Source organism: Oxyura jamaicensis, chromosome 2 (genome assembly GCF_011077185.1).
Source record: "Oxyura jamaicensis isolate SHBP4307 breed ruddy duck chromosome 2, BPBGC_Ojam_1.0, whole genome shotgun sequence".
Classification (NCBI taxonomy): Eukaryota; Metazoa; Chordata; class Aves; order Anseriformes; family Anatidae; genus Oxyura; species Oxyura jamaicensis.
Window position 1 is genome coordinate 120,855,560 of NC_048894.1, and position 15,872 is coordinate 120,871,431.

A 15,872-nucleotide genomic window follows, 5' to 3' on the forward strand; every position below is an offset into this window, starting at 1 on the left:
CCAAAAAAAAAAAAAAAAAAAAAAAAAAACAGCATTTACCTCCAATAGAAATTATAATGTGTTGCTGTTCAGGGGTAGAGGTCTTGATGGTGGAGAAGTTTGTTTTGACTACATATAGCTTTTTTCTCAGGCAGGATTTGGAAAAAAAACTCTCCTGGAGGCTCAGATGTTTTTTTTTAAAAAAAAAAATAAAGAAAGAAAAGTGCAGAAAAGTATTAAATGAAAATCTCTGTGGGAGAACATGGTGTGAGACTTCCCTATAATAGTTTCAGTTTTCAGGCCTCATCTCAAAATTTGAGAATTAAGCAGAGATGAAACAGTGTGTTATGATTTCATTTTAGATATGGTAAAGCTGCACTTTTTGAGGCTTTCCTTGCTTGTTGCTCTCTGAAAGAAACTGTTTGTAAATCATCTCAGTGAGAAGGAGAGATGACAAAAGTGCCTGATTCAGTTTACCCAGGTGTAAATATGGAATTAGTTACTAAAGTTGCCAACTTGCACCTTTGCAAAATGCCTAAGATGGAAGAAGAGACCTCCGAGGCTTCTCAGTAGACACTTTCAAGAAAGCACCTCAATATTTTCTTCTATCACTTGCTATCTCCTTTTTGACCTTGGAGGTTTCTAATTATTCTCCCAGAGCTGAGAAGCCTTGCAGCCAGCCTTTTGGTAGCTGCTAATTAATAAAGAGTTTCCATTTTGAGTGGATGCAGTTATTTTCCATGTTGCATTTAGCTCTCAGAAATAAGGCAACAGAAAATCTTTGTTGTGCAAAGCCTTGGATCATTCCCTCCACTCAAGCAGGAAACCAGGCAGTCTATTTGTAACCATACCATTTATATTAAAATTGTACTGACTTACTTCTTGTTTTTATTTTCCTCTTTATAGTGAAAAGAATAAAAGCTAACAAAAAAACAGGTAGAGTATTTCCAAAGGAGCAGGGATTTAAATTGATAGCCTGAATCCATTTCATTTTGCCACAGACAAATATTTTCCCAAAGTAGCTTAGCTAAAATCTATTGTAAGGTATGCCAGAAGGATCAGAAAGATTTAATTCAGGGTTTATTTTATTCACCAGTGAACAGGACTTATCACATCAAGCAGGGGAATGTGAGTTTTGGAGACAGAGCACTTTAGTGACGGCTCTGAAATAACTCTATTTTCAAAAAGAATTCCCCTAGAATAAATCCCTGTCCCCTGCACATACCCTATCCACAGCAAAGCTGTGTATCTTGAGGTTTGAAGATAACTGCAACCATTGATTTTTTTCTTTTTTTTTTTTTTTTTTAATTCTTTGTCTTTAGGAACTCCTTCATAGATATCCTTCGGGCTATCCTACTGTCCTTGGAAGTGCTCATCGAAGATCAGGAGCTTCAGATAAATGGCTTCATTCTAATTATAGATTGGAGCAACTTCTCCTTCAAGCAAGCCTCTAAACTTACGCCATCTATCCTTAAACTGGCCATTGAAGGGTTGCAGGTAGGTGGTGGGTAACGTGCCTGCATCTTTCGTTACTACAGCCAGTGATCCATGCCTCAGCAGGCACTGGGCAGGGTGCAGAGGTGGTAGGAGAAAATAATCCAGAACCTTTTTGTGTCTGATTCACTTTCAGCCTAGATTATTATTTAGATATTTCATTTTTGCTGTCTTTTGCTTTTATTTCATCTGGAAATCACTGTAACCAATATGTGCATTACTTACTGCAGCATTAAGAAAGACGTTTAGAGATTTGAGGTTTAATCCATCAGAGGAATCAGGGGGATTAAAATCCAGCAGCATCTGCCTCCTGGAGCATGCAGTCCACATGCAGGCACAACTGCATGCAGAGAGGGGGTGGCAGGAGAAGAGAACGGTTCCCTTAGCAGATGGAAGTGTGCTGTCGTATTGTCTGTGTGGATGCATTTGAGTCGGAGGGAAATGAGGGAGAGGGAGGACAGGCTCCCTGTTGTGTCCTCATTCTGACCACTTAGATTTGTCACACAGAATCCTGTCACATTATGGTTCAGACCAGTCAGGGTCTGTACAGCTCCTGAGCTAAATAGAAGCAAGCTAAAACCATGTGCTGTTTCAGGAGAGGTGGAAAGTGAGGGGAAAGTAACTGGGGCCTGATGGAACAACCTGAAGATGAGCACAGGATGTGGTGCTCAGGGTGAACTTCAACCTTTTGGGAGGACCTCTGAAGGTCATCCCATCCAACACCCTGCTTGAAGGAGGGCTGACCTCAATCTTAGACCAGGTAGTTTAAGGACCACATCACGTAGCTGCATATGTAAAAGACAAGATTTTATAAATGATTGTGCTTCCATTTTATTTGTAGTCCTTTGCAGGAATCCTGCAGTCATAAATACCTCAGAAATAATCTTCCCTGGTGTGCATATTTTAACTTTAATTCATATACTAGAAAGAACAATTTGTCCAACTAATTTTTTGACTAACAAATTACCTATAATTAGATCATGGTTGTCTCTACTTTATATTATTATTAAAAAATGAGGTAGAAAAATCTGCCAGTAAATCTAATCCTTTGTTCTCCTTTGTGGGGAATTTTCAGCTATCCTAACAAATTAGGAAGTCAAGCTGTGCAATTAGTCCCTAGAAGATAAGGATAATACCTTATCTTCTCCTGCGGCTGATATCACTTCATCTGGCTTTCTTTGCAGAGTCACATTCTGTGGTTTAAAAAGAGTCTCCATGCAGAAGGAGGAGAAAGACAAATAAAATTCATAAAGAAATAAACTGTCAGCAAGGTGTTTTTGTACCTGTCCAGTCTGTTTCACTCTCACCTCTCCAGTAAGAGGCCAGTCCAGTCTTTATCCCATCAGATTTCTGGCCATGGCACTGTCAGGTTGTCTCTCTGCTGCATGGCAGTGAGGGGACATGTCCACCTCATGGCAGCCCCAGTTTGGAGGAGTGGAAAAGATAGCTATACCTTCCAACCCTAGTTTCTTCTACTGTCCCTGTTCATAGGTGTTTCTTCATCATCCCCAGAAGGAGTTTACTTCGAGAGAGCCCCTAGCTTATTTGCAGTTTTGGCAACACTATGTTTCTGGAAGTACCAGGTGGAAGTACCAAAGTTGATCTTGCAATTATGTCATTAGTCCAACATCCTGTGCTGGACAATTGAAGGAAGTTGCCTTTTTTTCTGGTGGTGTTTGGGTATTTCACTTCTTATTTAAAGTCATACTACTGTCATCTTCTGCATGTTAAGCAGAAATATAATTGTCTAAAAAGTACAAACTGAGATGAGTCCCAGACTTTGCTAACTCCCTGGCTAGTTGTAGGAGTTGTGAATGCTGCACTTCAATTTACAAAATTTGGAAGCTAGTCATTCATGCTTATAAAACACAGATATAGCAAGCAATGGAATTTTATTTCATTTTATTTCATTATATTTTTGGATCTCATGGCTGGTATTGAAGTACCTTCAGTATGACTTTGTTTTATTGTTATTTGAAAAGAGCTGACACTATACTAATGTAGAATTTACTTAAAATGTAGTTGAAATGCAGGTGAGACCTACATGCCGAAAAGAAGAATCACAATAAGAGTTTCATTGGAGGTCATTGAAAGCAGAGTGGTCAGGTGCTGCTCTCATGAGGTGATGATGTCTGGAACAGATCAAGGTTGTTTTAGTTCCTTGTTATTTCTCAGTGCTATGTCGTTTCGCATGTACAGATGCTCAGACAGCCAGACTACATGACCATCCTTGTCCTTTCTATGACAAAATTTTGGGCCATAATATCTTACAAAATTCTACTGAAGTGGTTGGAAGGAAAATAACTCTCTTTACAAGTCTGTAAATGCTCAGGAAGATGAAATATTAGTTATATCACCACTTGGCCTGGAAGCACTTCTTGCTCAATACTACTCTTAATTCTGTCTGAATTTCTGTATATGCTTCACCACACAAGCTAGTTCGTTATAACCCAACAGGGCACCTATTCTGTTTCTCAGTTATGTTATTTAATGACCTAAAAGTAGCTTAGTGTCTCTACTTTAAACAACAGTTTTTCAGATGCTAAGTATATATTTGTACAGTATGGCAATCCTCATTATGCCACAGCAGTGCAAGGACAAATGTGTTCTCAGTGCCTAAGCCATCTCTGATTAATGAGCTCTGCTCTTTTATCACTAGGCAATTGCTACTGTATGCTTTGAGCTCACACATACTCCTTCCTGGACCTTAATGGTCTTTTGAATTTTAACACGTTAAAGAGAAGTTGATCATGTGGACATAAAGGGGGAGAAAGAGAAATCAATATATTTTGCAAATAACTTGATGAATTTTGAATGCTGATCCTTATTCTTTTCATGTGAACAGCTTTTCCCTTCACAGCATATTTCTCCCCTCTGTTCTTTTCATCTGTGAAGTTATCATGCTGGTCTTGTAATTATCCTATCATTGTATATAAAATTTAACTGTGACTTAAGAGACTGATCTTTCAGCATTTTGTACAACAAATTAGGAGTATAAGAGTCTAAAAAGCCAAGCCAAGAAACGCATGCTGCAATCATGAAACCGATAAAACAAGTAGAACATGGTCACTACAATCCTTTCCTATGCAGTATATTTGCTACTGACCACTGGTTTGAAGACCTCTAATAAACAGGAGAAGTAGGGCTGAACTCTAAGTGTTACACTGAGTATAGCCTGGATGTGCAGTGAAGCCCAGACTTTTTTTCCTAAATGCTGGTATGTTTTTGCTTAGAGGATGCAGTTGTTTTGTCCCCAGATAGGACTTGTGATTGTAGGGTGCTCCTATCAATGACTATAGAGAAACACTCTTTCTTCTACCTTTTCCAACACCAGTATTACATACTACAGCTTGTGTAAACACATATCCAGATAGTAATCCCTCAGCTAGTTCTCAGAGTTGAAATGCAGCAAGTTCTCTGACCGCATCCAGAAATAGCCCAAAATTTTCAAAACATTCAGCACAAGCTGTGATCTCACCTTTGATGAAAACAAAGTCAGAAGTCCATGAGCCACCAAGACCCAGCTGAGTAGCTTACAGCACAAACCAGCAAGCTGGATTCATAAATTAAGGTCAGTTTGCACTCCAGTGTACCTAATACGGCCTAAAAAAAAGGCTAATGTGCCTCATGGCTGACTCATCCTACTGAAACAAGTAAAATGAATGTTTATATCCTGGTCTTTTTATTTATTTATTTATTTTCTGTAACATGCAACTGTTATAATACATGCCAAGACAATGACTCTTAAAAAAAAAAAAAAAATGTATCTACTTTGTGACAATGATGACTGACTGCAAGAGTGATCTTTATCCCCATGTTCAATAGTGCTTTGATTAAAATTTAACAATCATTGCAGATAATAGAATGATCAACAAGGAACAACCAAGATCAGCAAAGAGGACTTTTCCCCAAATTTTCATTGATAATAACATGACTGAAGCTATGACAATCAGCATCCATTAGGAGATCTATTAAAGCTTTTTTTTTTTTTTTTTTTTTAAACTATCTTCAGTTTGTAATCATCTAGTGAAAATTGGATACTGGTATTTCTGAAAGGAGAGAGAGATGAAAGGAAATAAGATGATGCTTGTACACATTAATCAGATATTGGTACTGATAAAATTCTGAAAAAAAAATATAAATAAGGAAAAAATTATATAAGTGTTGTGGTTTAGCCCGGCTGGCAGCTAAACACCACACAGCCATTCCCTCACCCTCCCCCCTCCCTCTCTGGGATGGGGGAGAGAAATGGGAAAGTGAAGCCTGTGGGTTGAGATAAAGACAGTTTATTAAGATAGAAAGTAGTAATAACAATAAAAATAATATGTACAAACAAGTGATGCACAGTGCAATTGTTCACCACCTGCTGACCGATGTCCAGCCCAACCCCAAGCAGCCGGCCCCCCACCCCGGCTAGCCACCCCTAAATATTGTTCAGCATGACGTCAGATGGTATGGAATACCCCTACTAATGCTAGCATGTTATATCTACAGAAATTTACAACATGTTTTGAGTCTGTCCCCTCCCAGCTGCACCCCCAGCCTGCCCACTGGCAGGACAGAGAGAGAAGGTGGAAAGTCCTTGGCTTAGTGTAAGCATTGCTCTGCAGCAATTAAAACATCAGCATGTTATCAGCACTCTTCTCATCCTAATCCAAAACATAGCACCCTACCAGCTACTAGGAGGAAAAATAACTCTGTCCTAACTGAAACCAGGACAATAAGCTTCTCTCAGAAAATTAATGTTTAAGTTTCATTTGTCCAGAATATCACTGATGCAGACATCAAGTCAGATAATCAAGCTAGCACATTTGTTTGGACATTATTGGACATTAGAATTTTATAAAGCTTTTTTTTTTTTTATCTTTAATATAAGCTATAATTATCTTTTTTTAAGTTAAGATTTTTTTTATTTCCTCCTACTGTGATTATATGAGATTGAGATCGTCAGCTAAATTATAGCAGCAGATTACTTGTCACTTGACACTATCTTCTACAATCAAATATTTTTCATGTTGTGCTTCAGAAGGAAGGGATAAAATACAAAATATGTTAAAATGCAGATTGAAAGTAGTACTTACAGGAAAAAAAAATATAGACCAATCTCATGACAGAGGTGTAATTTGTTTGCTTGTTGAATTGTTTTTCTAAATTTTAGAGCTAATAAAACTTTTCTAGTGAAAGTATTTTTTTCCTAGAACAATGTTATTTTTTTTCAAAATGGAAAATTATGTTGAAATATGTTTATTTCAAAATATGCTTGCCTCAAAAAATTTCTGAAAAAATATCTGGAAATATGTTTGTTTCAATGATTTCCATCTGGAAATTCAGAATATTTAATATTCCATTTCATTATGAGTGGCAAGAAGCTCTTGAATTATTTCTTATTTGTTATCAGTTACTGCTTATTTAAAGTTGAAACCTTTCTGAGATTATGGAATAGTATTTCAGATCGCTACAGCCTGGGTTAATATGTATGACCATATCTTTGATATGGTCTAACAGGGAACCTGAACAAAGCCCAGGCTATGCTCATGCATCTGGAGATCTTGCCAGACCCTCTGCCCTGGAAGCTTGGTCTCTCCTTCACCCACCCAGACCCTGGAGCAAAGAACTGACTCTTCTGTCCATGCTTATACATATTTATACTCTGAAAAATAGTGTGTGACCTCATAGCTGGCCTTAGTACTTCCAGCTGAATTCTTTAAGAACCATGTGAAAGAGGCAGGCTATGAGAGGCCTTTCATAGTAAGTGTAAGATACAGCTATAGTCTCTGAACATAGTACTGCTGTTATCTGAAAGCTTAGAGTGAGAATCTACATCATAACAAACTGCAGAACACTCTAAAAAATTACTCTATCTCAGCCTTTCCATGTGTAGTGTAGGGAGAAGTTTGTCTATACTATAAACCTATGATGTTGTTATGTCTCCTCAGGTATCTATATCTGTATTAACGGAAAGATGCAGAGCTCTCTGACATTGCCTACCAAAGGCAGAGCAGCTCAAATCCTCAGTAATAGAAGATGGGCAAGTTAAACTACATGTGGACATGTATATGTTAGCCTGGACAAGGACAAATAAAAACTCATAGAATGGTTTGGGTTGGAAGGGACCTTAAATATCATCTAGTTCCAAACCTCCTCCCATAGGCAGAGACGCCACCCACTCAATCAGGTTGCTCAGGGCCTCATCTAACCTGGCCTTGAACATCTCCAGGGATGGGAAATCCGCAGCCTCTACAGACAACCTGTTCCAGTGCCTCACCACCTTCAGAGTGAAGAAATCCTTCCTAACCTTTAATCTAAATCTCCCCTCTTTTAGTTTAAAACCATCCTCCCCTTGTCCTGTCATTATCTGATTGAGCAAAAAGTTGCTCTAGATGTATTTATAAGCCCTCTTTAAGTACTGAAAAGCCACAAGGAAGTCATCTGGAGCTCTCTCTTCTTCAGGCTGAACATCTCCAGCTCTCTCAGCCTTTCTTCACAGGAGAGGTACTTCGGCCCTCTGATCATCTTTGTGGCCCTCCTCTGGATGCACTCCAACACCTCAACATCCTTCTTGTTCTGGGGGCCCCAGAATCCTAGCATCTAGTGTAAAAATCAACATAGACTATAAAACAGTATCTCTGAGAGACTAAATGCAGACTCAAACATAACCCATTCATTAGTTCTGCTTCTCCCCAGTCTTTCAGGCTGAAAATCTGAAAGACAAAAATCAACAGGTAGCTGAGACCAGTGTCTCAGCGGTGTAACTCGGGGCTCTGTGTACATCTGTGAAGTAATGCTGATTTATGGAGCTGAGAATCAGCCCTCTTTTGCCTTCCCCTGTTAGAAAGATACATCAAGGAACACTAGTTTTATTTTTTATTTTTTTTTATATTCAGGCTTTAAAGACTTGTAAAAAAAATATGGAAATCTTTACATTTTGGATTTTGTACAAAAGCCTTGTCATTATCTTTCCTAGGAGAGGGAAAATGGAGGGAAAAGGGATTTTCTAGACTGGACCCTAGCAGATAAACAAGTGTTTCTTGAGTAGTGGCCTACCAAGGGCAGACAATTTCTTCAAAATATAAGAGCAGGATTTTTCCATGCCATAATCATACTGTGCTTGTATGTCCAAAATGCATGTTGTAGCTTCCCAGACATCTCTAGAGTCCCTGCCAAAAATTCAAGATTGCCTATATAAATGTGGTTTTACCTACAAAGGAAGATAAATACGCTATGTGAAGAAAACAGTGTACTCCTCCCAGTAAGAATCACTGAGCTGTTTCTGAAAAGACAATGCCAAGATCTAATGAAGTTCATCATCTGCAAAATGCCTACAGATTAGAATTTAACAGATGCTATAAGATGAAGTGGGATTCTTTGCTTCCCAAACATCTGAAGCAAAGAAAATTTATTGATTTTAAATCCACTATGTGTATGAAATGTCTGCATATTTGCACAGATAATTGGATGAAACCATTTGTAATACAAGCACATAAAATATACTTTTTTTTTTTCATTAAATGATTTCTCATAAGTTTCAAAATCCACTCTCTACTTGCTTTTTTTTCCCAATTAGAATGAGCTTCATGTTAGAGCCCTTTGCTGAACTGCTAAGCACGAAGTCACAGCTAATGATGAGCACTTAGTAGCCATTGAAACAAGGTCAGCTTGAATCATTCCAGAAATGCTCATGCTATCTGCCTTCAACAGCTGTTCTGATATGTAGAGTGAGTACTCTCTGAGCTGTCAGTGAGGATGGCTTTGAAATTTTAGGAGACGAGAAAAGGGATTGACTCATTATATATAAAATAAAGGTAGATAAACAGACTGTACTCTGTGAGAGAAGGCCTGTGCTCATTGTGTGCTTACCATCTCTGGGGAGTTGACAGGAACAAGGAACAAGAAAAGCACAGTGGGCTGTAGATGCACATTTGCCACTTGAAAATTGGAATTAACTGCTTAGTAGAACTGATCAGCACAGCCATGTTTGCCAGTTGGAGGCTTTCGGGCTTTTGGCTGTGGGTGAGGATAAGCTGCAATGGGGACAGCCCGAGAGGATGGATATGTTAAATGGAAAGTCTTTTTTAATGCCAGTTATTACATTTAATAAAGGTCTCATGGAGTTGGTGATAAGAATGAGACAGGAGGCAAACACTCAGCACTGACAAGGAGACAGAAAAGTTTGCAGTATTACATATTGCAATAAGTCTGCTTAAAATCAAAATCAGTTGTAGCCAGTAAACAAGCAGCTAGAGCTGTCGTTAGTCATACCCCAAAACTTCCCATCGACATATGCATATAGCTCATATTAGACCTTGAATCTTGGTCATATATGTTTCTTGAATGTTTTTGCTTTTATAAAATGTGGAAGTAGAGAAATTTACTTGTATTACTTTACATTATACCTCCCCTCATTAATTTCATAGAACCTTAGGAGTGATGCATCTGTGACAACTGTTTACTTCTTTTGCAACCCCTTTTTAGCATGGAACCTGAATGAAAGCTTCCTGAGGAGAGTGCCAACTGCAGATACCTCCTTGTTATGACAAATAAACATTACGCTGGGTGGTGTTTTATTGGCGTTGTTTTAAATATAAAATGGGTTGCACTAGGACAAAAATAATATATAGGAGTGGTGACATTTAAATGAGAGCTAAGTGTGAACAGTGGTGGAATGGGTACTGTTTTTTATGAGACATGGAGTTGTATTGGAGGTACATGTGAGCAGGGAAACGGGGAGCAAAGGAAGCCAGAGCAAGAGATGAAGTGACAGCATGGCTGCAAACTGTGATACGTAGCATGAGTTATCCAGTGAGATCAGGTAGGTAAGGACTTGGCTCTTTCTAGGTGAGGATTCATGCTGGGTTCTCACTGTCAGCTATAGGACTGAAATCCATGATCCCTGGGAAACAGGTGCAGCTGTGTAAGATCAGTTGTGCCCTTACCCATCCTGCTCCCAGTTCCCTTTTTATCACATCCCTTTGGGATGTGCTGCATCAGTGGGAACAGCCATCAGTCCCTGGCTGCTGCCCTGCAAGAGCCAGAGGCTCAGCTCACACAGCTGCAGGGAGGGCTCACACCAGGACTCTCAGGCAGAGTGACCACGAAATGGTAGAGTTCTCGATACTTGGCGAAGTCAGGAAGGGGACCAGTAAGATCACTATCTTGGACTTGCGGAGGGCTGACTTTGAGCTGTTCAGGACACTGGTTGGCAGAGTCTCTTGGGAGGTGGTTCTGAAGGGCAGAGGAGCCCAGGAAGGCTGGGCGCTCTTCAAGAAAGAAATCTTAATGGCTCAGGAGCGGTCTGTCCCCACGTGCCCAAAGACGAGCCGGCGTGGAAGAAGACCGGCCTGGCTGAACAGAGAGTTGTGGCTCGAGCTTAGGAGAAAAAAGAGGGTTTATAATCTTTGGAAAAGAGGGCGGGCCCCACTCAGGGGGACTACAAGGATGCTGCAAGGCAGTGCAGGGACAAAATCAGAAAGGCCAAAGCTCATCTGGAGCTCAATCTGGCTACTGCTGTTAAAGACAACAAAAAATGTTTTTATAAATATATCAGTACAAAAAGGAGGACTAAGGAGACTCTTCACCCTTTACTGGATGTAGGGGGAAACTTAGTTACCAGAGATGAGGAAAAAGCTGAGGTGCTTAACGCCTTCTTTGCCTCAGTCTATAGCAGCAAAACCAGTTGTTCTCTGGATACCCAGTAGCCTGAGCTGGTGGAAGGGAATGAGGAGCAGAATGTGGCCCCCACAATCCACTAGGAAATGGTTGGCGACCTGCTACAGCATTTGGATGTATGCACGTCGATGGGGCCGGATGGGATCCACCCAACAGTATTGAGAGAACTGGCAGAAGAGTTGGCCAAGCCACTTTCCTTCATTTATCGGCAGTCCTGGCTATCGGGGGAGGTCCCACTTGACTGGCGGCTAGCAAACGTGATTCCCATCTACAAGAAGGGCTGGAGGATAGACCCGGGGAACTACAGGCCTGTCAGTCTGACTTCAGTGCCAGGGAAGCTCGTGGAGCAGATTATCTTGAGCATCATCATGCGGCACTTGAAGGGCAAGCAGGCGATCAGGCCTAGTCAGCATGGGTTTATGAAGGGCAGGCCCTGCTTGATGAACCTGATCTCCTTCTATGACAAGGTGACACGCTTAGTGGATGAGGGAAAGGCTGTGGATGTGGTCTACCTTGACTTCAGTAAGGCATTTGACACCATTCCCCACAGCATTCTCCTCAGGAAACTGGCTGCTCATGGCTTGGACTGGCGTACACTTCGTTGGGTTAAGAGCTGGCTGGATGGCCGGGCCCAGAGAGTTGTGGTGAATGGAGTCAAATCCAGGTGGAGGCCGGTCACTAGTGGTGTCCCCCAGGGCTCGGTACTGGGACCAGTCCTCTTTAACAACTTCATTGATGATCTGGATGAGGGGATTGAGTGCACCCTCAGCAAGTTTGCAGACGACACCAAGTTAGATGCATGTGTCGATCTGCTTGAGGGTAGGAAGGCTCTGCAGGAAGACCTGGATAGGCTGGACCGATGGGCCGAGGCTAACTGTATGAAGTTGAACAAGGCCAAGTGCCGGGTCCTGCACCTGGGGCACAACAACCCCAAACAGAGCTACAGGCTGGGAGGTGAGTGGTTAGAAAGCTGCCTGGCAGAGAAGGACCTGGGAGTAGTGGTTGACAGTCGGCTGAATATGAGCCAGCAGTGTGCTCAGGAGGCCAAGAAGGCCAACAGCATCCTGGCTTGTATAAGAACCAGTGTGGCCAGCAGGTCCAGGGAAGTGATTGTCCCCCTGTACTCAGCTCTGGTAAGGCCACACCTCGAGTACTGCGTTCAGTTTTGGGCCCCTCACTACAAGAAGGACATGGAGGTGCTTGAGCGAGTCCAGAGAAGGGCTACGAAGCTGGTGAAGGGTCTGGAGAACAAGTCTTACGAGGAGCGGCTGAGGAAGCTGGGACTATTTATCCCAGAGAAGAGGAGGCTCAGGGGCGACCTTATCACACTCTACAGGTACCTAAAAGGAGGCTGTAGCGAGGTGGGGGTTGGTCTATTTTCCCATGTGCTTGGTGACAGGACAAGGGGGAATGGGCTAAAATTGTGCGAGGGGTGGTTTAGGTTGGATATTAGGAAAAAAATTCTTTACTGAAAGGGTTGTTAGTCACTGGAATAGGCTACCCAGGGAAGTGGTTGAGTCACCATCCCTGGAGGTCTTTAAAAGATGTTTAGATGTAGAGCTTAGGGATATGGTTTAGTGGAGGATTTGTTAGCATTAGGTCAGAGGTTGGACTCAGTGATCTTGGAGGTCTCTTCCAACCTAGACTATTCTGTGATTCTGATTCTGTGACTTCATGTTCACTGTTTCCATTATACTGCTCTAGGGAAAGTAATAATTTTTCGTGCAAGTTTGGTAACAAATTGCTGCAGGCAGGAACATTTTAAACTTCTGTTAATTCTTTACTAAGCCTAGAAAGGCAATGATTCTGAGCAACATTTGTCTGCTTGTTTTCTCATTGTGTGCAGAAAACCAGAACTTTTCTACTACACATAACAACTCATTTTAAAGCTTGTTCTATTATTAATATCGCTCCTAAACAAACAAACAAACAAAAAACAACAACATAAAAACACCTATGAAGTCCTCAGTATTAGCTATGCATATGGCCAGAAGAAACCACAATATTTTCAATGAGCCCGAGGTGAAGTTCCAACTGATGTGAATGGCACTTTTCCCATTGCCTTTACGGAGACTTTAATTCCACCCCTACTACACTTTGGCAGAAATAAATTTCAAACAAGTTTTCCAGGCTTGGTGAAAAAACCTCTCATTATCTGAGCAATTTTTCGAAATTCTGTGTGTTGATTGGAACTTTTTGTCTAGTAATCTTGAATCTAGTTTGTTCTTGAACATTTTTCTCTTCTTCACTGTGTAGAGCTTCACACTTGAAACAAACATTCCTGAATAGCAGGGGTTCCTTGATTCAAAAATGTCAAACTGAAACATCTCAAACACTACAACATTCCAAGGAACAGATGAAAACACAGAATGAAAAATTCATTGAGACGCCCTACTTCCTTCTTCCCTCCTCCCTACCCCTTGCCCTCTGCCGAGCTTTGATTTTGACAAATTGATAATTTTTGAGGAAAAAAGAAAAAAAAAAGCATTTCAGAGCAAATTCCTCCAGCAGCTGTACTGTGCTGTAATTCAAACCTTCCTACAACTCTTTCAGGATATTTTTTGCATCCCTTATGTTAGACACATACTATATAATCTGAATGTGTATTCTGCTTTTAACTCTGAGCACACTCCCACTATTTTTAACCTTTTGCAGTAGAACCAGTTTAAAGCATGGCTGAAATGTAATAAAAATCATTTCCATTTTAGAAGAGGCTTTCTGATGTACTCTAATCTACATGCAATGAAAATATGCAAAGCAAATATTTTTCAAATAGCAGATACATCTAGAATGTCAAACTACCTTTTTTTTTTTTTTTCCAGAAGTGAGGCAGAAGCATGAATATATACGTGATGAGCAAAATACTTTATCACTGTTTAAGAATTACAAAGGATAACAGCAGGACTGAAAATAGAATTGAAGCTTGTCAAGGCTTATAGGTTAATGTACAAATATATAAAAATTCTTCTATTTTTCAAGATTATTTAGAAGCAGTTTTGACTAAGTAGAAGAGTGATCAGTAGTGCATATTCTCAATGTTCAGATCAGATTGTTTCTTTTGAGTTAGTGGGAATGTTCACACACGTACGTCTCTGCAGCAGTTACAAATGGTCCTACTCTAACATCTGAGAGAAGTTTAATGAAGAGGGCCACTGACAATCCTAATTTTATCTGGCTTCATTAGCAAAAAGAGAAAACCTGAATTAAAGAGTCTCTCAGGAAATAACGCCTGAGTATAACACACACAGCATTTGCCTCCTTGTGATAGTCTTTTCCTTTGTCATATCTTTTGATATTTATCAAACTTATTTCTAAGTGTGAGGACAGCTGTGAGTGGAAAGTCCTAAAGAGATAAGGATTCCTGAATCTCTACTGTGACTGAAATTAATGAATTGGTACAGATAATATTTGGACTTAATTAATCAATGTGAGTAGGCTTTGTGCTAACATTAGACAGAATATCTCCTATCCTAGTTCTCTCTCTCTGAAAAAAAAGTTAATTTTATCATGTAAAAGAAAATTAATCCTTTGTATTTGCAAGCAAATTCTGAACAATTTAAACTGAAAAGAGAAAATATTTCCTCAAATCCAAATAGGTAATGACTAAAAAATTCATTTTTTTTCTGCTGGCTACTGTCCTTGCTTAAGTCAACAGTCACCGCAGCATGGAGACTGTAGCCATTTGGCATCACGTGTGAAAGAGCCTCTTCAACAACTGGGCTGACAAAGCACTAAGGCTGACAAAACAGCCTACCTGTGGTTCTGTTGAGATGCTGAATTTCTGAAATTAAGCTTTTCTATGAAAAGTCTACCTTTTCTTTCTTTTTTCTTTTCTTTTTTTTTTTTTTTTAAATGAGAAACCCACAACTTTTCACACAGAATAACTTGGCCAGAAGAGCTGCTTCTTGATGTTCTCTGTGAGATTCTAGCTTAAGCTTATAGTATAACATCCCAAATATTCCTACCCAGCCCCTACCATGGATAAGTGGGTTTGAAGGGTCTTCTGGTCATAAAAAAAAATCTGCTAAAAGCAGAACTACTGCAAGTCCTAGAACAGCTCAACCCTGGTCATCAGAGCAGCTGACCCTTATCTAGCTTTTTGCTACTTCCCTTCCTCCCTGCCCTTTCTCCACCTTTGATATTGCTTTCTCTTCTAAGTATTAAAAGATAAATAAAGCTGTGAGGGAAACCAGGTGTGCAAGGTGTGCATTTGTGACACTGAGCCTACATGGCTAGCAGCAATAGGTATTCAAACACACAAAATATAATTAACTATTCAAGAAACTTCACCCCTCCAATTTGTTATACATGCCTGAGTGAATGTTAATGGGGTCACAGAGCTCTTTGAACTGCTGCTGACAGAACAATAAAGAGTTCCTGCGGTTTTCAAGAAACAGCATAGTATAATTTTGCTTGCTTTGCAAGGGCATTTCTTAATGATATCATTATACCCTCTAAACTCCTAGTCCATTTTCAGAAACTCACAACACTTCAAGTGACAAGTTACCTTCCCTTCTCCCTGGGAGAATTGAATCTCAATTATAATTTATAATGTGTTACTTACTCAGTGAATATTCTTTTGCTGTGCCTCTGAGAGGTGCCAGCTACGGTATTTTAATGAAGCCCCCCTGTTTTATAGCCTCTCTCCTCTAAAACTGGAACAACAGCATTTAAAGGGCTAGGCCTCCTATTTGTGGAATAAGGAAGGCAAATCAATTCCCTTTGATCTGTGT

The 15,872-nt window shown here is 40.2% G+C and overlaps 1 protein-coding gene across 1 annotated transcript in view; it reads left to right on the top strand.

Annotated features, from left to right (window-relative positions):
* CLVS1 (clavesin 1) overlaps positions 1-15,872 on the top strand; it is a 103,675-nt gene that overhangs the window by 35,134 nt on the left and 52,669 nt on the right. Inside the window, exon 3 of the mRNA XM_035319195.1 lies at positions 1,302-1,476. Within this exon, the coding sequence (XP_035175086.1) occupies positions 1,302-1,476 (175 nt within the window). The remainder of the gene's footprint in view (positions 1-1,301; positions 1,477-15,872) is intronic.